Source organism: Cydia fagiglandana, chromosome 27, assembly GCF_963556715.1.
Source record: "Cydia fagiglandana chromosome 27, ilCydFagi1.1, whole genome shotgun sequence".
In the NCBI taxonomy this organism is placed as follows: domain Eukaryota; kingdom Metazoa; phylum Arthropoda; class Insecta; order Lepidoptera; family Tortricidae; genus Cydia; species Cydia fagiglandana.
The window spans coordinates 3,909,998-3,934,052 of record NC_085958.1 but is presented as its reverse complement, the minus strand read 5'-3'; the positions used below and the strand labels follow the sequence as shown (position 1 = coordinate 3,934,052).

The window sequence follows — 24,055 nt, the reverse complement described above, 5'->3', positions numbered from 1 at the left end:
ACCGGTGAGGTAAGCGACGGTGACGGACGTGGGACTTGTCTAGCGGGTGCCGGTAGCCCTTCAGCAGGCGACCGACCAGGGCGAGGCCGTTCATGAACACGAGGCACGCAACACCGACCGGTGAGGTAAGCGACGGTGACGGACGTGGGACTTGTCTAGCGGGTGCCGGTAGCCCTTCAGCAGGCGACCGACCAGGGCGGGGCCGTTCATGAAGGCGAGGCAGGCAACACCGACCCGTGAGGTAAGCGACGGTGACAGGCGTGACGTGGGACTTGTCTAGCGGGTGCCGGTAGCTCTTCAGCAGGCGACCGACCAGGGCGAGGCCGTTCATGAACACGAGGCAGGCAACACCGACCTGTGAGGTAAGCGACGGTGACGGGACGTGGTACTTGTCTAGCGGGTGCCGGTAGCCCTTCAGCAGGCGACCGAGCAGGGCGAGGCCGTTCATGAACACGAGGCAGGCAACACCGACCTGTGAGGTAAGCGACGGTGACGGGACGTGGTACTTGTCTAGCGGGTGCCGGTAGCCCTTCAGCAGGCGACCGAGCAGGGCGAGGCCGTTCATGAACACGAGGCAGGCAACACCGACCTGTGAGGTAAGCGACGGTGACGGGACGTGGTACTTGTCTAGCGGGTGCCGGTAGCCCTTCAGCAGGCGACTGAGTAGGGCGAGGCCGTTCATGAACAAGAGGCAGGCAATACCGACCGGTGAGGTAAGCGACGGTGACGGGCGTGACGTGGAACTTGTCTAGCGGGTGCCGGTAGCCCTTCAGCAGGCGACCGACCAGGGCGAGGCCGTTCATGAACACGAGGCAGGCAACACCGACCTGTGAGGTAAGCGACGGTGACGGGTGTGACGTGGAACTTGTCGGCGTGGCGCGCGGTGATGGCCAGCAGCGCGGCCAGCACGCGGCACGTGCGGGAGACGGACGCGGCCAGCGGGTGCCGGTAGCCCTTCAGCAGGTGACCGACCAGGGCGAAGTGGAAGTTGGAACGGAAACTGGAAGAAAAAGAATATTAATTCCCCTATTTCATAATAGGGAGTATTACTGCAATGTTCTGCCGCCAGAGTGCAGCACTAATTTGTTTAGTAAACCACAGAGTAACTTATACATACTAAGCCTTAAACAGTTTTTTGGCAAGTATTCACTATGACATTGATGCATCAAGTTTTGTTTACAGGTGGCCTACAGCAAAACGCGAAAATAGAAATTTCTTTATCTGCCTCTCTATCGATAGAATAAGCAAGAGTGATAGAGAGGCAGAAACCGAACTTTCGACTGTCATTTTTCACGGTAGGCCATGTAATTCACCTAGTGACGCATGATGTCATTGATAATGTCAATGAGGTTTGTTTACTGTATGTGCTAATGGTGCCATCTACACAAAGCTTTGCCTAATATTCCCTAGTTAACGATCACGAAAACAATATTACCTCAATCCCACGGCGTGGTCCATTTGCTTGAAATGCCACTCCAGCGGTTCCCTCGTCTCCATCATCACTTGTTCCAGGGTCTGGAAAATTACAATATTAACATTTTGAAACCCCGTTACGAAACCTACGGATCTAAGCGAGCATTTCTTTTATTTTTTGCCATTTTTAGGGTTCCGTACCCAAAGGGTAAAACGGGACCCTATTACTAAGACTTCGCTGTCCGTCCGTCTGTCACCAGGCTGTATCTCACGAACCGTGATAGCTAGACAGTTGAAATTTTCACAGATGATGTATTTCTGTTGCCGCTATAACAACAAATACTAAAAACAAAGATTTAAATGGGGCTCCCATACAACAAACGTGATTTTTGACCAAAGTTAAGCAACGTCGGGAGTGGTCAGTACTTGGATGGGTGACCGTTTTTTTTAATGCTTTTTTTTTTTGCATTATGGTGCGGAACCCTTCGTGCGCGAGTCCGACTCGCACTTGCCCGGTTTTTACATATTGTGACCTTATTGCCACTTTTGTGTTATTTCTAGTCAGGATCGCGACCCCTTTTCATCTTTACAGGAGAAAAAAAGTGTCCTAAAATTTCCATACATTTTTCAAACTTTCCTTTTTGTTACCGCCATACAAAGTATATGGGGAAATGGTAACACAATGGGAAAAAACTCAGGGACTTTTTTTATCCCATTGGGATCGAAAGAGCTCGTTATTCTGAGTAGAAATAACAGAAAAGTGGCAAAAAAGGTCACAATATATAAAAAACCGGGAAGGTGCGAGTCGGACTCGCGCACGAAGGGTTCCGTACCATAATGCAAAGAAAGAAACAAAAAAAAAGCAAAAAAAAAACGGTCAACCATCCAAGTACTGACCACTCCCGACGTTGCTTAACTTTGGTCAAAAATCACGTTTGTTGTATGGGAGCCCCATTTAAATCTTTATTTTATTCTGTTTTTAGTATTTGTTGTTATAGCGGCAACAGAAATACATCATCTGTGAACATTTCAACTGTTTAGCTATCACGGTTCGTGAGATACAGCCTGGTGACAGACAGACGGACGGACGGACGGACGGACGGACGGACGGACGGACGGACAGCGAAGTCTTAGTAATAGGGTCCCGTTTTACCCTTTGGGTATGGAACCCTAAAAATGGCAAAAAATAAAAGAAACGCTCAAGCCAGTCATAGATTTTAATAGTTCCTCTTGAGTGATCGTAAAGTGGTTCAACTAGATATGTAGTGAAGCATTGTGAACGTCACCTGCCGCTCCGTTGCTGGGTTTAGAAAACCACCCGTTATATAATTGATTTCCCGTGCGAGTTTAGCAAGTGTTGTGATAGTCATTGTTCTGAGGCTGGTCACAAAAAACTTATTGACAATCTATATAGCAATGTAATTAATATTTTATGCGATGCCGCGTCGAGGAGTTATACACTAAAACGCTCGCAGAAAAGGAAAACTGTAATTGGCTGGAACGAACATGTAGGTGAGGCCCACAGGGAGGCCCGGGAGAAGTTTAGGTTGTGGAATTGGTATGGGAGACCGGAGTCAGGTTATTATTATGATGAGATGCAGAGAAGCCGAGGTATTTTTAAAGCGAAACTGAAATGGTGTCAAAAACACGCTGACCAGATAAGGATGGATATCCTTGCATCTCATCATTCTAAGCGTGACTTTCGTGGGTTCTGGAAAGCCACGAAGAACCTAAACAGTAAACCTGGCCTTCCTGCGAGTATTGAGGGCATTAGTGAGCATAACTGTATAGCCAGTTTATTTCAAATACAGTTTACTGTGGCGTCACCCTTAAAGTTGACATGTTCATTACTGGAGGATGAGTTGAGTGACCAGGAGATTAAAACTAGATTTACAGCGAAAGATGTTGGCTGCGGTTTTAAAATCTATGTCGCGTGGAAAATCTCCTGGTCACGATGGCCTCAGTATTGAACCTCTGCATTAGTCACGCGTACTTACCCGAGGCAATGATGAGGACTGTGGTAGTACCAATTGTCAAGGATAAGGGTGGTGATGTAGGTGATAAAACCAACTACAGACCGATCTCGCTAGCGACAGTGGTAGCTAAAGTGCTGGACAGTCTGCTTGGTACACAATTGGATAAGTACCTCGATATTCATCAAAATCAATTCGGCTTCAGGCCTGGACTCTCTACGGAAACTGCCGTATTGTGTCTTAAGGAAACTGTCAAGCACTACACAGAGAGAGGCACATGTATTTATGCATGCTTCCTTGACTTATCGAAGGCGTTTGACCTCGTCAACTACGACGTCCTCTGGCGGAAGTTAACGAACACGAAAATGCCGGTTGAGCTTTGTAGAATGTTTAAATACTGGTACCTAAACCAGAGGAATGTAGTACGATGGTCAAGCGCTTATTCGGAGCCATACAGGTTGGAGTGTGGGGTGAGGCAGGGAGGGGTGACCTCGCCCAAGCTCTTCAACCTGTATATCAACGCACTTTTAGAGGAGCTCAGCAGCACTACTGTCGGATGCCACATTGGCGATACTTGTCTGAATAATATAAGCTATGCAGACGACATGGTGCTGCTGAGTGCCTCTCCTTGTGGTTTGGCGAAGCTCATAAATATATGTGAGAAATATGCACTCAGTCACGGTTTGACATATAATGTCAAGAAAAGTGAATGCATGGTCTTTCAAGTTAGAGGTAAAAAACTACCACCAGTACCTCCTATTAAGTTAAACGGAACTCCACTTAATAGGGTGGACCGATTCAAATACCTTGGGCATGTAGTAACCTCTGACTTGAAAGATGATGCTGACATTGAAAGGGAACGCAGAGCGTTGTGTGTTAGAGCGAATATGGTGGCCCGCAGATTTGTTAGTTGCTCCACTGAGGTGAAAAAAACTCTTTTTAGAGCTTTCTGTACTACCTTTTACACTGCTAATCTGTGGGCGTGCTATACGCAAAAGCAGTACAACGCTCTTCGTATACAATATAATAACGCCTTCAGGGTGCTGATGGGACTACCTCGTTTTTGTAGTGCGTCAGGGATGTTCGCGGAGGCCAGGGTAGACTGTTTCTACACCACAATGAGGAAACGCTGCACATCCCTGGTGCGCAGAGTGCGGGCTAGTTCCAACGGCATCTTGAGGGCGTTCGCAGAGAGGTTTGACTGCCAGTACCTGAATCACTGTCATATGATTCACGTGCTGGTGTCCAAGCCTCTCTAAGGCTCTTATTGTTTGGTGTTTTAGTATAAGTTAGAATGTAATGATTTAATTTATTTTAATTTTAATGTAAATAAGTTATTTTAATCTTAATCTTAATTTTAATATCAATGTAATATGATCCTAAGTTGGTCGAAATAAACGATTTTATTATTATTATAATAAAAACCGGACAATTGCGAGTCGGACTCGCCCACCGAGGGTTCCGTACTTTTTAATATTAGTTGTTATAGCGGCAACAGAAATACATCATCTGTGAAAATTTCAACTGTCTAGCTATCACAGTTTATGAGATACAGCCTGGAGACCGACAGACGGACGGACAGTGGAGTCTTAGTAATAGGGTTTTACCCTTTGGATACGGAACCCTAAAAAGATCTTGACTGAGATTTTATTACCTACATTACAGATATAGAAACCATCTTGAAGAATAACTGCTCGGCCACAACATTGCGCGACTGGCGACGGCGGCGGCGGCAAACATAGGTTGGAGCAAGACACAGCGACCGGACCTATCGTTCCCACCTATGTTTGCCGCCGCCGCCGTCGCCAGTCGCGCAATGTCGTGACCGAGCCGTAAGTTTAAGCTGATTTTTTTTTCAAAACCCAGTTTTTGATGTGACAATAAAGTGGTGGGATTCGACTTATTTATTGCGAAATATTTTCGTTATTTAAAAATAAGTTTTTGGCAATTCATTTTTGGTATAAGCTTCTATTGCCGACTGTACTTTTCTTACGACAGACAACTAATACTTAACGAGACAATTCTAAAAACCCCTAACACAATTAGGTTGCGTTATGTTTCATCACAGAGTTTCTATGGCGACCTCCTGTTTCCATCATCAGATCAGCTCGATGGTACCATAATATTGCATTGTCATCCGATTTATACACGCATGCAAAATTTCAGCTCAATCGGAAACCGGGAAGTGGATCAAATTTAACTTGCAAGATTTGATTACAGACCGACAACGGACAGGTGAAACTAAATAAAATCTTGTAATTAACTAAGGACCCGGGTATGTCCTTAAACTACGTCCAAGACCACCGGTGGACGGGCAGCAGCGTCCCTCAAATTCTGTGTACTCGATTGCGATCGCCAAACCGCCTGCCAAGCGTGGCGATTATGGCATTCACCCCCCATCAAGGGGGAGGCCTATGTTCAGCAGTGGACGTCTTATGGCTGAGATGAGGAATTAACTAATGGGCCTTACCTTATGTTCAAACTGTCCCTGCGAGTCAAGGGTATGTAGGTTCTGTTCCAGGAGAGACAGCCCAGCCGCGTACAAAGTGGGGTCGTCTAGCTGTAGCACCGACAGTCCCACCCAGAATAGGGCCGTGTGGATCGGGGATTCCTACGAACAAATCAGTCATCATCCCACCCGATTCCGGGAACGATTCCGTTGTCAGACCGTCAACAACTCCTGAGGATGCCTTGTAGAGAGGCGAAACACGTGTCGAGTATTATTCTTTTGATGGTGGTTTGTTATATTTATTTGCGTATTTATTTTTGCGGTGGGAGGGTGGGAACATTAATTGCATGTAAAAAATACGCAAGTAAGTATAACGGGTTAGCACTGATTGACTAGCACGTTATCTTTTACGCGGATTAGCAAAGTAATATTTTGGTATTGATTAATATGGATTACCGCAAAGTAACGCCTGATTCTATTCACTATCAGTCATCATCATCATAGGGCCTACGCCTATTCTTGGGATTTGTCAAGCGGACCCCAGGCTCTCATGAGCCGTGACAAAAATGCTGGGATAACGTGAGGAAGAAGAAATAAATCATCATCATCTTTGCGTTTTTCCAATCGCTTAGTAACAGTAATAAAGCATTCCCATCGCCTTGATTATTTTTTAATTATTCGTAGCTTTCCACCTAAGAAGGGCTAACCTCTAGCGGCCCACCATACAAGGAAAATTGGCAATCGAATTTGAATCAACAGTATTAGAAAATAGAGTTGAATTAGTTTTGTTTTAAAATCGAACAAAACGAAATAAAAGAAACTCTATTCCATTTCATTAAGATTTAAATTTCATTGGAGGTAATTTGTACTAGTATTAGGACATTGAACCCCAAGAGTGCTTCATTCATGTGCAATAAGGACCTTTCTATCAGAATTTCTATTGGAATTTTAGATAAAAAGGATCTTATTGCGCCCTTATCCTTCGCTTCGTTTAGGATTCAATGTACGCCCACGCCGTAAATAATTAAATATGTCATTTAATTGCTCCCTTGTGACACAATCTACTATTTTTGTTATGTATATTCAAGTGTAAAAATATGGGTGCATACATCTTACTCAAAAATATGTCCCATAATTCTTAATACGCTGGCATAAGTAAGAGCTATGGGACATATTTTTGAGTAAGATGTGTGCACCCATATTTTTACACTTGACTGTAGGTACATACTTACTCTAAGCGCCACTTGCACCATCCGACTAACCCGGGGTTAACCGGTTAAACCTGGAGTTACCATGGTTACCAGTACAATTTGACACTGGGTTAACGGTTTAACGGCTTAACCCCGGGTTAGTGGGATGGTGCAAGTACCCCTAAGGCTGATTGAACCATTGAACCCTTAAATGCATAGTGTTTCCAAATGTCTACAAACCATTAGACAGCTCACAGTTTTAAAATAAAAAGGCTTACGTTCTTGAACGCACCTTTATACCAAACGTCAAGTAATAGGGTAGGGTGATGATTTAAGGGTTAATTTTACGCAATATTTTTAATTTATAATAATTACATTCGTTTTAAGACGAAAAGTCGGCAAACTTGGAAAAATCCACAAGTTGATAATTTTTAGTATGTGATTTTGAACGGTTTTTTCGGGGTATGTAATTATTTTATATTTAAAAACTTTATCATAGGTACATCACAGATAGTGTACCTTTCTTCTTCTTCTTCCTGGCGTTATCCCGGCATTTTTCCGTCGGCTCATGGGAGCCTGGGGTCCGCTTGACAACTAATCCCATGATTTGACGTAGGCACTAGTTTTTACGAAAGCGACGGCCATCTGACCTTCCAACCCAGAGGGGAAACTAGGCCTTATTGGGATTAGTCCGGTTTCCTCACGATGTTTTCCTTCACCGAAAAGCGACTGGCAAATATTGTACCTTTCTAATGGTAGTAAAAATTTCATTTATATATTACTGAAAATTACATATTTACATAAATATGATTTAGCCAATTCAACTTCTAACACTGATTTCGCAGTGAAAATCAAAGTTATATATATATAACTTTGATTATCACTGCGAAATCAAATATATTTTTTTATTATTTTCCCTAGAATCGGCAAACAATTATGTGATACATATATAAATTTCGGGCAAAAAGAAAAAATCATGCATTTAAGGGTTAACACATAAATTGCCACCCAGGCAAACAAGACGTCCGCGCCAGGCCACAACGTCATATAAGGCACTGGTCCCACCGCGAGCTAGTAAGCTATGAGCTATCGGCTATAAACACGAACAAAAGATAAGCACTCCCGTGTAAATAAAAGAGACACGGCGATATTTATAGTTACTCGCCCAGCGGTGAGCTATAAATATCGCCGTGTCTCTTTTATTTACACGGGAGTGCTTATCTTTTGTTCGTGTTTATAGCCGATAGCTCATAGCTTACTAGCTCGCGGTGGGACCAGTGCCTAAAGCTACGTACCACGATCCCGACTATCGGGTCGACCGGCCTGGGAACGAAATCATAAAATACCCGCGAGTACTTAGGGTTTTCGGCACTGAATGTGTTAAATTAAAGTACTTACCGGGTACAGAAGCGGTTGCAACCTCGTCAGGCACATGATAAGAGCTTCCAATAAAGCCAAGTCGTTGAACGATTCAAGAGCCTTCACTAATATCCGTAAGAGCTGTTTCATATCGTCGTCAGTTACGTTTTTACCTGAAAAATGTTTTATTTGTTTTATAGCTGAATGTATTTTTATTTCAACAACTAACTTCCATCGTATTTTCACTGGAAACGTACGAACGTGTCTTGCTATTTCAGTCAGTCTCGTTTGGTCTCGGTACAAAAAGTACTGACGTTGACTGAAGACAAATACGAACGTTTTCGAGAAAATACGATGGAAAACAATTATACACTACATCTGTATATCTGTAATACTCATCGAGACTTCTGGTCATCACTGTGATTCTAACAAACCCAAACACAATTAGGTTGCGTTGTTCTATCACAGAGTTCCTTCCTATGGCCACCCCCTGTCTCGTGACATTAAAGGTGAATTTACATTACGAAATTAGTGTCATGAAATTGGTTTCGTGACATTAGTTTTACCAACAGTTTCACGTGTAATTTAGTACTTTCATAATGCATGCATTAATTTTACGAATGCAAATCAGTTTCGTGCTCTGCGCGATTTTTTGGTGAAACTAGTGTAATGCAACTAATTTCGTAGTGTAAAGCGAAAGTGTCTGCGCTTTGCGGACGTGTAGCTTCGATGCTGATACGGCCATGGTCACTGCGATACTGTGAATTTCACGACACTAATTATTTCACAAAATTACTTCCGCATATATCGAAACTACTTTCGTGAAACTGATTTCAACATGCATGACACTAATTTCGTAATGTAAATCCCGCTTTAGTTTATCAACAGTTTCACGTTTAATTTAATATTTTCGTAATGCATGCATTAATTTCATGAAAGCAAGTCAATTTCGTGCCCTGCGCGATTTTTGGTGAAATTAGTGTCATGCAATTAATTTCGTAGTGTAAATGCGACGTGAAAACTAGTGCCGGGAAAGTGTCTGCGCTTTGCGGACGTGTAGCTTCGATGCTGATGCGGCCATGGTCCAGGGATGCCAACTTAGTGGTTTTACCACTAAATTTAGGGGGAAATAAACCAGCTAGGGGTTTTTTTAGGGGCTAAATATTTTTAGTGGTTTTTTTAGGGTTTTTTTTTAGAGTAGAAAAGTGCGGCAAATTTGAAAAAATGTAGGCGCGAAGGGATATCGTCTCATATAAAATTTGAATTTAGCGCCTTTTTCCACTGACAAGATTTTCTTGACCATCTAAGTATAACGTTCATATGTATGATCATTAAAATGTGGAACCGGTTGAAAATCATAATAATGTTCTAAATTTGGAAAACCTATAATAATTTCTTTTATTTTTTATTTAGTGGATTTTCCAAAATAATAGTACAGTTTTAGGGGTTTTTAAGTTGAGCTCAGGGGTAAAAAAAAATTGGTGTTGGCAACCCTGCCATGGTCACTGCGATACTGTGAATTTCACGAAATTAATTTCGCATATATACAACACAACACAAGCCTTATTGAGCTTGCTGTGGGACAAGGTCGATCTGTGTAAAAATTGTTTATTTTATTTATTATATATAATTTATTTATTTTTCTTCTTAGGCTAGGTCATTTATAACATGAATATAAAAGTAAAATACAAAAACACATAAAAAACAACAAAAAATAAGTATAAACACATTATAAAAAACCTAACCTAGGGTGCCGCCAGCAGCGGGGCAGGGCCCAAGCTGCCGGTGGTCAGGGCCGCAGAGAGGAACCGGCGGACTATCCGCGCCGTGTCCAAGATCACCTATTTATTATTATTATTTTATACATCGAAACTATTTTCGTGAAACTGATTTCAACATGCATGACACTTTGACACTAATTTCGTAATTTAATTCCCGATATCGAAAATAATTATGAACTACAGTGGAACCTGGATAATTGCAATCTCAAGGGACCGGCCAGTTTTTGTCAATTAACCAGGTTTTTCATTTAAGCAGGTCGTGCCAATTAACGAGGTTCAAAAAATCGTTGTGTCAATTATAGAGGTTTTCATTAATAGAGGTTGCGTTCTGACAGATTTCTTTTATGGAGGTGCAAATAAACATTTAAAGTAGATTTACACGCTTACATTTTGTGTTTCTGGTCTATATATTGCTTCTGTCTATACTTGCACTTTTACACTACATTAATTACCACTTTCTTTTCTTATCATTTGGGTTTAAAAAAAATCCCTTGAATTGTAGAAGAAAGTTTTATTAGAATGTAAAAAACATACTTTGTTTTTTATTGATCAAAACTATTTCACCTACTACAGGCTGTTTATAGATACCCAATAAATAAATTGAATTCTGGATGGAGATATAAATAAAATGATAATTGCTATTAAAATATTGTTTATGCTGTCTACAACTACATTATTTCAATTACAGAGGTAAGAAGTAAGACTCGTTTCAATAATAGAGGTAAAAACAAGAGCAAAAATAACGGATTTTTTTAGCACAGTGTCAAGTTGCGATGTGGTCAATTACAGAGGCAAAATTACGAAAAGCACAAAAACCTAGATTGCAATTATAGAGGTTCCAAAATTTCAATTATAGAGGCCTTTTGGTCTCTAGGGACCGGGACCGGACTTTTGGTTGCAATTATTGAGGTTTTCCATTTATCCAGGTGCCAATTAACCAGGTTTCACTGTATATCAGTACTCACTAATACATCCGAACACGATGAGGGCGCGCGGCTGCAATGCTGGATTGAAGCAGAATGCGAAGCTCTTGGCGAGGGAAGTCCTGTTGACAATAATTACATGAATAATAAATAAATACATATCTGAGAGACCGAGCTTTGCTCGGAAAACACATAGTCTAATAAAACATGCTCTTCTCTTCCCAGAGTGACACAAGCCTACGTCACAATAACATAGCCGCTATATATAGCGCTATCGCATATTATCATATAGCGCTGTCGCATGATGACGTAGGCTTGTGTCAATCAGGTGACCTAGAAAAGACGGGAAGAGAGTACCAGGCGGAGTATATTATTATACCATGGGAAAACATGTAAAACTCAATAATGCGCGTTTTACCAGTGATAAGACCTAGCTAGATAAAATTTTCGGGCCCGAATACCCCCATATAGCAAATTTCACGTCGTTAGATTCGTTTCTGAGACACCCGAAATTTATATATATACAAGAATTGCTTGTTTAAAGGTATTAGATAGATTATATTAGATAGATAGATATTATAGGGAAAAAATAATTACAAGCTTACAGGACACTGACAATAAGGTTGCTTAAATATATTTTTGGAACGTTGGTTTGGATAGATGTTTGTCTGAAATAAAGCCGATAGGTATATCAAGTATTTTTTTAACCTAAGAATACCCTTATATACAAAGCCAATAAAAATTTCGTTAGCGCAATGTAGAAATTGGTACAGCGCCATCTAGCGAGATGCTATATATGAAATTTGAATATTATTATATGAAAACACGTACCACGTGGTCAGCCAATCGCAGTGCGGTATATCCCTCATGCAGGCCTCCATGATCTCGAGCAGGGCGTCGGTGATGGTCTCGAGGGACTGCAGGGGGAGGCGCTCGCGGTCGGAGTGGGGCGGCGGCGCGGGCAGGGCTCCGCTGCTGGACGAGGTGCCGGACTCGCTGCAGGCTGTGTATGAGTGCATGAACACACGTACCACGTGGTCAGCCAATCGCAGTGCGGTATATCCCTCATGCAGGCCTCCATGATCTCGAGCAGGGCGTCGGTGATGGTCTCGAGGGACTGCAGGGGGAGGCGCTCGCGGTCGGAGTGGGGCGGCGGGGCGGGCAGGGCTCCGCTGCTGGACGAGGTGCCGGATTCGGTGCAGGCTGTGTATGAGTGTTCGGAGTACCTGAAAAAAGGCTTGGTATTGGCAAATTGTTAGCGAGAGAAAATAAAAAACCGTACACTCTGCCACAATGGAATTTCAACTTATATAATAAAAAGTTTTTACAAAAAAAAAGATAACCGACTTCAAAAAGGATGAAATAAAATATTATTATTTTTAAGTCTATGCGTTACCAACTGATATGTTTGAAGTCGGTGCCAAGCCTACTTTTGAAGCATACCATGATTTTGGTGCGATTCGAAAAGGATGTACGTTGGATTGCCTTACACGACGACAATGAACGTACTTTCTGTAGGTACAGTCGACGTTTAAAATATGTTTATACTTTTCGTCTTATTACACAGGAGTAAGGTGCAAAAGTGTAAACATATCTTTGACGTCGACTGTACCTAAGAACACACCTCAGAACACACGATCAAACCTTCTTGGCACAATCCGTACCATGTTAGTCGGCACGCAAGCGTGGGATTAGGACTGAAGTTATTTCCCGTCCCTTATTCAGAGGACTATATTTCAAAATATAAAACAATTCAAGGAATTTACTTTCTCGACAAATTTCACCTAAAGCGGTTCAGTTGTTTAGCCATGAAAAGGCGACAAAGAGGCAGTCAGAATTACTTACACATTTATAATAGTTACTAGTACAGTTCTAATGGGATTTATAGTCATAATGCTGATTATTTTTGACGGGTATTGTTACTACTTGGCTTGGCACCGACTTCAAACATATCAGTTGGTAACGCATAGACTTAAAAATAATAATATTTTATTTCATCCTTTTTGAAGTCGGTTATCTTTTTTTTTGTAAAAAGTTTTTATTTTTCCATTTTTAGTTTTAACGCATTGTTAAGAGCGCGATGCATGAATGAATAACAACATCATGATTAACACTAAATTCGTGTAGGTACCTACTTTAATAAATATGTAATCAGGAATTTTCTCGAGTGCGTCTGGGAAATTATAATTCCTGTCACTACACTAAATCCATCCTCCGCCCCGCCACTGACCTAATCCCTCAACCACAGCGCACCAACCCCTGATACATGTACCCCTCGGCCCTGAACCAGCAGCCCTTCAATCACCATTATCCAACCCCTTAATCCCCGACCCCTTAACTCCTAACCCTAACCCCCGATCCGACCAGCCTACCAGCTTACCAAGAGTTTGACATTGATTTATTCGCTAGCGTGTGTGTAACTTACTTTCTTTGCATCTCGCTCGTACTGGCATATTAGTGCGAGCGAGATGCATTAAAAGTAAGTTACGAAGACGTTAGTGTCGAATATATCAATGTCAAACTCGTGGTAAGGCTACACTTGCACGACATCAAATTGGCGGTGTTCGGAAGCAAATGCTCAAGTTACTTTAGAAAACACCGAAATCACTTTACACGTGCCTTTAAAAACTGAGGAGTTCCCTCAATTCCTCATGGATTCCATCATCAGACCAGAACCAAAAATAATACGGAAACACCTTAGAGGCAACTCTTTCCAAACAAAAAAAGAATTACTCAAATCGGATCACAGGTGCCGGAGTAATCGCTGAACATACTACATTTAAAAAATCATCATCATTATCATCAAAACAATCATCATCATCAGGTCTACTTCATCAAAGTGGTGGTTTTCGGGAGAAAATGCTCGAGTTGCTTAAGAAAACACCCAAATCACCATGTATGTGCCTTTAAAATTTGAGGAGTTCCCTCAATTCCTCATGGATCCCATCATCAGAATAAAACCAAATTAAAATGGGACCAACTCGGAGGTATCTCCTTTCAAACAAAAAAAGAATTACTCAAATCGGGATACGGATGTCGGACTAATCGGTGAACGTACATAGAAAAAAAAAAATAGCCACAACCGAATACAGAACCTCCTCCTTCTATGAAATGGAAGTCGGTTAAAAACAGAACAAGTGCGAGTCCGACGCGCCCACCGAGGGTTCCGTACTTTTTAGTATTTGTTGTTATAGCGGCAACAGAAGTACATCATCTGTCAAAATTTCAACTGTCTAGCTATCACGGTTCGTGAGATACAACCTGGTGACAGACGGACGGACGGACGGACAGCGGAGCCTTAGTAATAGGGTCCCGTTTTACCCTTTGGGTACGGAACCCTAAAAAATTGTAGGCAAAAGTTAGAGAGTACAAATTTCAATTTTAATATTTGGCCTGTTACTGGAAGCGCTGGTGGCCCAGCGGTAAGAGCGTGCGACTTTCAATCCGGAGGTTGCGGGTTTGAACCCCGGCTCGTACCAATGAGTTTTTCGGAATTTATGTATGAAATATTATTTAATATTTACTAGTCGCTTTTCGGTGAAGGAAAACATCGTGAGGAAAGACCTTATTACAAAAGGCATAAGGTCTATGAACTGTATGAGGAATGTTATGGAAGTGAAGGAAGCGAAAGATCTATGTCATCAACGTAGCAAGTGGAAATCCGTGGTCTCTGCCCACCCCTCCGGCAAATGGGCGTGATCACATGTATGTACCTATATGTTTACGAACTGTCAGTTAACAGTGTGGGCGATTGTACTTATTAGCGCCACTTGCACCATTCCACTAACCCGGGGTTAAATGATTAAACCTGGAGTTACCATGGTTACCAGTACAATTTGACACAGAGTTAACGATTTAACCGCATAACCCCGTGTTAGTGGTATGGTGCAAGTGGGCCTTAGCGAAATTTTACGACACGATGGAGCACTGGAAGCCCTGGTCATGACAAGCTTTTATTTACTTTCACCTGACCGTTGTCTGTCTGTAATCAAATCTTGCAAGTTAAATTTGATCCACTTCCCGATTTCCGATTGAGCTGAAATTTTGCATGCATGTATAAATCGGATGACAATGCAATATTATGGTACCATCGAGCTGATCTGATGATGGAGACAGGAGGTGGCCATAGGAAATCTGTGATGAAACAGCGCAACCTAATTGTGTTAGGGGTTTTTAGAATTGTCTCGATGAGTATTAGTTGTCTGTCGTAAAAAAGTAAAGTCAGCAATAAAAGCTTGTACCAAAATTGAAATTTTTGCCAAAAACTTATTTTTTCTTTCCTGTAGGGCATTTATTACTCACCATTCCTTATCAGGGTTGCGGTTGTACGGACTCCGGAAGGCGGTGACCGCCGCTGACTTGACCTTGGAAATTCCGAACATCTGGTAGAACTTGGGCAGAGCGAATTCATCTAGCGAGAGCATCAGGACTCTCTGGGTCTCCTCTGCGGACAAGAATACTTTTATTATTAACTCACTAAGGCAGGGATCTCTAAACCCCGGCCCGCGACGCGTTCCAACGCGTGACTCGTCACGACCGTGTAGAACAGGTACGGCAAGTGACGCGTCACGACCGTGTGGAACAGGCACGACAAGTGACTTGTCACGATCGTGTGGAACGTGGAACAGGTACGGCAAGTGACGCGTCACGTCGGTGTGGCACAGGTACGGTAAGTGACGCGTCACGACCAGGTGGTGCACTGTCGTACACTAACCGGGGCGGTGTCAATGCTTGGTAATGTACAAATTCGTTTTTATTTTATTTAATAAGTGTGTTTGTATTTATATTTGTACTTAAACTTGATTCGTCTCTATAAAGATAGAAAAAAAAGATTCTGAAAATTATGAAAAATGACGTACATTCAGTTTTTTGTGCGTATTTTTTTGGTGTTTGTGGCTTTTTTACCTTAAATTTGATAGTTTTTTTTTATTCTAGTTATAATTAAAAGTCAAACGGCGTCAAAATTTCTGGGAACTGTCTTATAATACGTAATTATTCCTAATAAACTGTAAACTGACCGGAGAAACTCGGGCTGTTGCAGGTGCAGAGTGAGTGTATGATGTTGATCACCAGCCCGTGCGTGGCGGCGCGCATGGACACGGTACCCGAGCACACCAGGAACGTGACCGTGTGGAACAGGTACGGTAAGTGACGCGTCACGTCCAGGCAATTGTTAAATGACAACATAAGCTGAAACAAAAAACAAATGTATTTTATCTACTTTCAATTTTTGAAGTGAAAACTTCTTTAGCGGCACTGTACACTTTTTGTGATGGGGAAAAAATGTTAAACTCGCGAGAGCGTAAGACGTAAGACGCTTCGTAAGACGGACACGTGACCTGATCGAAAAACTGTTACAATGTCATTGAGTTTTCACTTCTGCCGGCACTCCCGGAGTGCAACCCGTTGTTTTTTTTTATTATGGGGCAGCGCCCTCGCACTGCAATAATAGTTTGTGTTACAAGGGATCAAAATGATATATTACCGTCAAGAGCGTACATTGAATCCTGAATGAAGCGATGGATTCTACAATAGAATCCCGAACGTAGTAAGGGATTCTAAAGTAGAATCCTGAGCGTAATGAGGGATTCAAGTGTTAACGGCCAAGACGAAATAATTTTGATACCGTGTGACACATACTGCTTTTCACATCAACTATGAGGAAAATAAAAAAAATCTTAGTGTTGACACAATCTGATGCTTGAACAGATTATTTATGCTAAAAAAAATGTACAAAAAAATGTAAAAATAGTGTGCTTGAACAGAAAAGTGCCACTTTGATCCCTCCTAGCAGGGAGGAAAAGTGCCACTTTGATCCCTCCTAGCAGGGAAGACAAAGCTCTTTTCCGAATAGGTGGTGTAAAAAGTCTATAGTGCTACCGAAATACATAGTACATACATTCTTATGGGGCAGCGCCCCCAAGCTACCACTCCGGCCGTAACTCGACATTTGAGGCAATGTGTGGTTTTATACTGTACTTTTTGGCAAATCCTGACATCTGGGACATCAATAGTAGATTGTTAACCAAGGGTAGAAAGTGATCCATTTCACCCGAGATATTTTGGCGCTCGAACGAAGAGAGATGGTTACTTTTACCCGAGTTAAACACTATTTTTCATTTCGACTATGAGGAAAGTCTAACACAAGAAATGTAGGTTGATTATTGGTAATATTATCATTACATTACATTCATTCATTCAGTTTTACTTTTTTAAGGCGCGTATACATTAAGGCCGTTTCAGATACATCCCAATTCAAGATCGGATTGTCTATGGTTTTCGATTTTTTTTTCGATCAAAATATAAACGGCGCCAATTTGAGTCATGCGGAAGCTAATATGAGAGCTTTTAACTAAATAATATGCTGTTGCTCGAAGTAAAAATTAAAAAAAAAATCCACCCGGTTATCAGCCTATGAAAGGTGAACTTTCCGAACAGGAGAGATGAAATAAAATTAAGTTAAACCTTATCAAAAAGATAACTTTCAAAATAAGGTGTACATAGGATGTTTTTTATCAATCATCATCATCATTACATGCAGAGGAAGTCACGGGAAAAAGCAAGTATTATACATATAATTAAACTTACCAAATATCTCGCCAATATAGCAATGTCCCCCCACATCATGTGCATCTCTAGCACGGGCGTCGGCGAATGACAGGTCTTATCCACCACCTGTCAAATATAGAATAAAATGTTGTTTTTTTAATACCCTGGATTCCAGCCCTTCAAGCCAAATCTCATAGAAAAAGGGGCAAGCTATGATGGCGCCATCTATGCAAACCTTTGACAGGTGCCAACCCCATTATGTAGAGGTTGGTACTATCATCGACAGTTTGATCGAAAGAGAAGAGTGGAATGTATTGCGGGTTAATCCCACTAGTTATCACCAAGTTCTTACCAGTGGTAACTACAGGGAATTTTTTTCCCCACCTTTTACCACTGGTAACTACTGGGAAAAATAATTCCCAGTAGTTACCACTATCTCGGTTTGGTGGGTTGGTAAAAGGTGGTTTTTTTTTTCCTACAGGCGCCAGCATAGCTTGCCCTGTCAAGCCCTAGAATTGTGTCAAATTCTTGTTTTTTTTTTAAATATCATTTTATGCCTTGGATGCACTGTAAGCCAAATCTCATAGAATCAACTAGAGAAAGGGGCAAGCTTTGATGGCGTCATCTATGCAAACCTTTGGCAGTTGCCAACCCCATTTAGAATTCTTATCTCATACTTTTTAACCGTTGTGTGTAATTCTAATCATTAATTATTTATTATTACGTCTTCATAAAATGCGAGACCTATTCCTGTCAATATAATTTTAAAGTACAGTTTAATGTACTTGTTATTTAATCTAAGTGTTAAAAGCCGCTAAGTGTGGAAATAACCTATAATTTTGACCACTGACTGCCAATGTTCCCCATAAAACAAAATGGAAATCATAAAAAAAAATAAAAAGCCTAGAGTAAGAAGCAAAATAAAAGTAATTGTAACTAATTATTATATTGATAATGTTATGCGTTTCAAGTTTATTATTTTTTATTGTAAGAAGCTTTGATATCGCAGTTTAAATGTTTTTTATATTTATTTGTCAAAAAACTCAAAAACTACTGAGCCGATTTTGACCATCATTGTAGCATGGTGTACAGCTAGCTTTATCCTTTGCTTGTACAGATGTAGTGCATAATTGTTTTCCATCGTATTTTCTCGGAAGCGTTCGTATTTATCATGCTACTTCAGTCAACCACATTACTTTTTGTACCGAGACTGACTGAAATAACAAGACACGTTCGTACATTTCCGTGAAAATACGATAGAAAATAATTATGCACTATAGTTCGTTTTTTTAGCATTAGAAATAAGGTAAACAATCGTGATGCGTCTTTTAATTGAAAAACACATTTTAAAAATAAGTTACGGCAAATATGTAATAATTATGAATCTAATACGATCATTTATATTCTTCTACTTTCATAAGTAATATCTATTGATTTTTAAAAAGCGTTTTTCAATTCAAAGACATGTCAAGATCGCTTACCTTCTTTGAAGATCTTTATAATGCTAAAAAAAATAGATTATACATCTGTATAGGGTAGAAGAAGTATTTGTGACCGGCTTATGTTAAATAAATAGGTTTAATTCATCTTGAAGTTAGTTTAGCATTAGTTGATGTTATTTTATTAAATAAAAAAATAATAAGCAAATAAAATAAAAATAAAACCAACTCACAGTGGCCGGGGTAACGGGGCCCAGGGCATTATTGGGCAGTTTCGATAGGGCCTGCAGGAAAAACTAGTTTAAAACTCGAAATAGCTATAATCTACACTTAAAAATACTTATATATCAGGTACATAACGAAGGACTTATACGCAAACGGGGAATTGTTTAGGCTACGTACTTTATTTTTTACTTATAGAATAATCATAATCATTTATTTACTTACAGACTACAATGGTTCACACAATACACATAATATTATACACAATACAAATGTTATAAATTAAATAATAAATAGACATTACAATAAAAAATTATTACATGAACTTGTATAAAATATAGCTAGTCAATTACTCGTTATATATCGTTAATATATATGATATATAAATATAATATAATGTATCTCTGCTCTGTATCTGTAAATATAATATAATACCATACGATTAAATAAAATAATAATAATAATCGTTTTAATATATATCGTTGTCCGAGTACCCACAACACAAGCCTTCTTGAGCTTACCGTGGGACTTACTCAACTTGTGTAAGAATGTCCCTATATTTATTATTATATTTACTCTTTCATATACATGTGTGATGATCATTCACTTACCCTACACATCCGACCGATGACTTTCTTTGATACCAGCTGCACATTGGCCGACGCTAATGCGACAGCCGTGTCGGCCATAATCTCTATCATTGGCGAGCCGAGACCTGTGGACAAGGGAGATCAGTGAGTGAATATTTTTATGATGTTTTCTTATTATAAACCACAGACAAAACATCCTCCAGACTGAGCATAGTCGCGCTACCCAGAGGCAGAGGCAGAGGTGCCACGCATACGGTAATTTTACTCCATGTTCGAGTCGAAAGTGTCTTTGCGTGACATCCGTGTCTTTGAACGGACCAATCACGGCACGGGACTTCGTTCACCTCGTCCCGCGCACCCCCGCATTTTTGGCATCATCGGTTGCATGAAATAATTGCTCTAAGCTCGGTCTAGAGGATTCCTAGTCTATGTTATAGACTAAAATGACCTCGAAATATATCGAAATCAAAAAGAATAGAGTGTATAACTGTATAGAGAGGCTGTATACGCTGTAAATTTACTGTGTCTACAAAATTTACTATGACAGTAACACTATATTTATGTAGTTTATATATATAGTTTGCTTTTTTTTAATTCACTTAATAGGTATATTTCTTTCTTTGCACCAATTGTAACAAATAATTATTTCGAAAATAAATTTTCGTCCCTAAATTATACGAGTATGATATATAACTTGCCCTAGTTGCTAAGACTAGGAAGGAATATAGCATAGATTGGACCTGGGGAGCCGACCCCTTCACCCCCCCCCCCCCTTTTCGGGGGGTCTGCATAGTACGATCTCCCGGCTACCAGGGCAAATCAGCTTTGTTTGACCTAAGGAACAATCGTGCCAAGCAGCATCGCCTGAGACTAAAGTGCATGCTAAATGACCTTACTCGACCTACTATATAGGTAGTTAAATTATATATTTTGTACTAACACTATGGGTTCTATGCCTGAAATAAATAATTTCAATTTCAATTACTATAATATACGAGTATAATGCAGTCGCTGTGGCCGAACTCGGCCGGGAGAAGAAGAGAGAGCATAGGTTACCCGAGTTGACGCTCCGCTGTATGAAGTGTGTCAGGGACTGTGGACTGTGTCAGGGAGTGATTGATAATCAGTGAGTGGCATGTAGCCAATGAGTGACCAACAGTTAGTGAGTTAACGGTTATTTTTGAGTGACCAACAGTGAGTGCCCGACGAAATTTAATGAGTGACCGCCAGTTTGAGAGCTGACCTGACCTGAGCTGAGTGACCGGCAATATGTGAGTGACCGACATTTAGCAGATGTCTGTCAGTTTGTGAGTGACCGACATTTAGTGAGTGGCATAACAAGCGTTACCCGAGTTGACGCTCCGCTGTATGAAGCTGTCGAGCACCATGTCGATCAGCTCGGGCACGTGTCCGATGGAGCCCCAGATCTTGGCCTGCACCTAGGGGTACATCTCCGTCTCCTCGATGGTGAGGGTTATCAGCTTCTCCAGGATTTGTGGCATATCACTTTTATTTACTTACATAAAACATACTTGACAAGGATGAAGCGAGCGGTTAGTGACTGTATCAGGGAGTGATTGATAATCAGTGAGTGGCATGTAGCCAATGAGTGACCAACAGTTAGTGAGTTAACGGTTATTTGTGAGTGACCAACAGTGAGTGCCCGACGAAGTTTAATGAGAGACCGCCAGTTTGAGGGCTACCTAAATTTAGTGAGTGACCGGCAATATGCGAGTGACCTGTAGTGAGTGACCGAAATTTAGCTGATTTCTGTCAGTTTGTCAGTGGATGACATTTAGTGAGTGACCGGGTAAATGAGTGACATAACAAGCGTTACCCGAGTTGACGCTCCGCTGTATGAAGCTGTCGAGCACCATGTCGATCAGCTCGGGCACGTGCCCGATGGAGCCCCAGATCTTGGCCTGCACCGAGGGGTACATCTCCGTCTCCTCGATGGTGAGGGTTGTCAGCTTCTCCAGGATTTGTGGCATATCACTTTTATTTACTTACATAAAACATACTTGCCAAGGATGAAGCGAGCGGTTAGTGACTGTGTCAGGGAGTGATTGATAATCAGTGAGTGGCATGTAGCCAATGAGTGACCAACAGTTAGTGAGTTAACGGTTATTAGTGAGTGACACCCGAAATTTAATGAGTGACCGCCAGTTTGAGAGCGACCTACATTTAGGGAGTGACCGGCAGTATGTGAGTGACATGTAGTGAGTGACCGACATTTAGCAGGTGTATATCAGTTTGTGAGTGACCGACATTTAGTGAGTGACATAACAAGCGTTACCCGAGTTGACGCTCCGCTGTATGAAGCTGTCGAGCACCATGTCGATCAGCTCGGGCACGTGCCCGATGGAGCCCCAGATCTTGGCCTGCACCGAGGGGTACATCTCCGTCTCCTCGATGGTGAGCGTTATCAGCTTCTCCAGGATTTGGGCGACTTGCTTCTGGCGACGGGACTCGTCTGATGGCTTGCAGAACCTTAGTAAAAAAAAAAGATTAACATTAGGCAACAGGCGGCCTTTTCGCTAAAAAGCGATCTCTTCGAGACAGTGGTGGGGCTAGAACTAAAATCTTGACGTTGCGTCCGAGTTATACGATTTGAAGCGCGAGGCCTCTCGTACCGCTAGGCCGTAGGCAGTCGACCACGCCTAGCGCCCAGTGTTGCCAACTTGGCATAAATGATGCCAGATCTGGCATATTTTCATTCGCTTAGGCACCAAAATCTTCCATTTAGCATCAGGCATATTTTTTAGCATAATTTAGTCTAAGCCAAGTTTGCACCAACTTGGCAGCAACAATATGCGCCATCGCTTTATGTGGTTCATATTTTCATATGAATTTTGACTTTTGTGGACGGATGGACGTCAACGGACTATATAAAGTTGGTCAAGCAGATCTTGTCAGTAGAAAAAGGCGGTAAATTTGAAAAATTTATGTGTTTTAAGTGTCTAATAATCAAGTGATATTTTAGCATAGGTGTTTCATAAATCTTTGGCATAATTTTGGCATAATCTAGACATTAGTCTAGCATTTTTTCAAAATCCGAGTTGGCAACACTGCTGGCGCCGCCTCTGTTTCGAGACGAGACAACCTTTGTGTAAAAATAATTCTTATCTTATCTTCTTCTTCCTGGCGTTATCCCGGCATTTTGCCACAGCTCATGGGAGCCTGGGGTCCGCTTGACATCTAATCCCGTGATTTGACGTAGGCACAAATTTTTACAAAAGCGACTGCCATCTGACCTTCCAACCCAGAGGGGAAACTAGGCCTTATTGGGATTAGTCCGGTTTCCTCACGATATTTTTCGATGTTAATAATTTTTATGTTATCTAAGGTATTTTGTCTACTCGTAGTGTACTCTTAAAATGACACCCGAAAGCTGTGTTTTTGGCCTGAAAAATATTTCTCAACAATATTGAGGTGTCAAACTCAAACTCAGCTTCTTAGCTTTCTAAGGCCCGCTTGCACCATCTCTTTAACCCGGGGTTAACCGGTTAAACATGGAGTAACCATGGTTACCAGTACAATTTGATACTGGGTTAACGGTTTAACCGGTTAACCCTGGGTTAGTGGGATGGTGCAAGTGGGCCTAAGAAAAATAAGAAAAGTAGCGTTCGTAAGCGGCTCTCTGGTGGAACGCTTCAGAAAATTTTATGTTTTCCCTGAGCCATTAAAGGCCGAGCCACACCGGCTTGCGTGTGCGTGACGTGCGCGTGTGCGTGCGTTAAAATGTTGGAGCCGCACACGCACACGTCACGCAAGCGGTGTGCCATCTCTCATAAGGATCTGTATACTACAACGCCGCACGCGCACGTGCACGTCACGCACACGCAGCCGGTGTGCACAGGCCTTAAACAGTATGAGATACATACCTAACTAAATTAGCAAGCCACGGCGTCATGTATTCCAGACACAAATGTTTTAGCTCGATGGAAGAGCCGCGAAATCCCTGAAAATTCAAATATAATTTAATATTTAAAATTAATTTCGAGCTATTACTTTTGAATAAGTTACGAAAACCAAACTGTACACAAAATTCAGGCTTCATAGCCCTAATAGCCGATAGATACGGACTGCAACCCGATTGCAATTTGTATAGTAACTGCACGCCGACGTTGCAGTTCGTTTGCAGTCCCTCTGTACCGGCCCTTTACT

The 24,055-nt window shown here is 41.5% G+C and overlaps 1 protein-coding gene across 1 annotated transcript in view; it reads right to left on the bottom strand.

The window, feature by feature from the left end:
* The window catches only part of LOC134677801 (neurofibromin), a 116,353-nt gene that overhangs the window by 21,915 nt on the left and 70,383 nt on the right, over window positions 1-24,055 (bottom strand). Inside the window, exons 44-56 of the mRNA XM_063536229.1 lie at window positions 23,773-23,849; window positions 22,185-22,378; window positions 19,910-20,013; window positions 19,310-19,360; window positions 17,677-17,763; window positions 16,107-16,278; window positions 15,391-15,532; window positions 12,120-12,314; window positions 11,131-11,210; window positions 8,424-8,557; window positions 5,857-5,997; window positions 1,436-1,515; window positions 828-1,000 (exon numbers count right to left, since the gene is read on the bottom strand). Of these exons, the coding sequence (XP_063392299.1) occupies window positions 828-1,000; window positions 1,436-1,515; window positions 5,857-5,997; window positions 8,424-8,557; window positions 11,131-11,210; window positions 12,120-12,314; window positions 15,391-15,532; window positions 16,107-16,278; window positions 17,677-17,763; window positions 19,310-19,360; window positions 19,910-20,013; window positions 22,185-22,378; window positions 23,773-23,849 (1,630 nt within the window). The remainder of the gene's footprint in view (window positions 1-827; window positions 1,001-1,435; window positions 1,516-5,856; window positions 5,998-8,423; window positions 8,558-11,130; window positions 11,211-12,119; window positions 12,315-15,390; window positions 15,533-16,106; window positions 16,279-17,676; window positions 17,764-19,309; window positions 19,361-19,909; window positions 20,014-22,184; window positions 22,379-23,772; window positions 23,850-24,055) is intronic.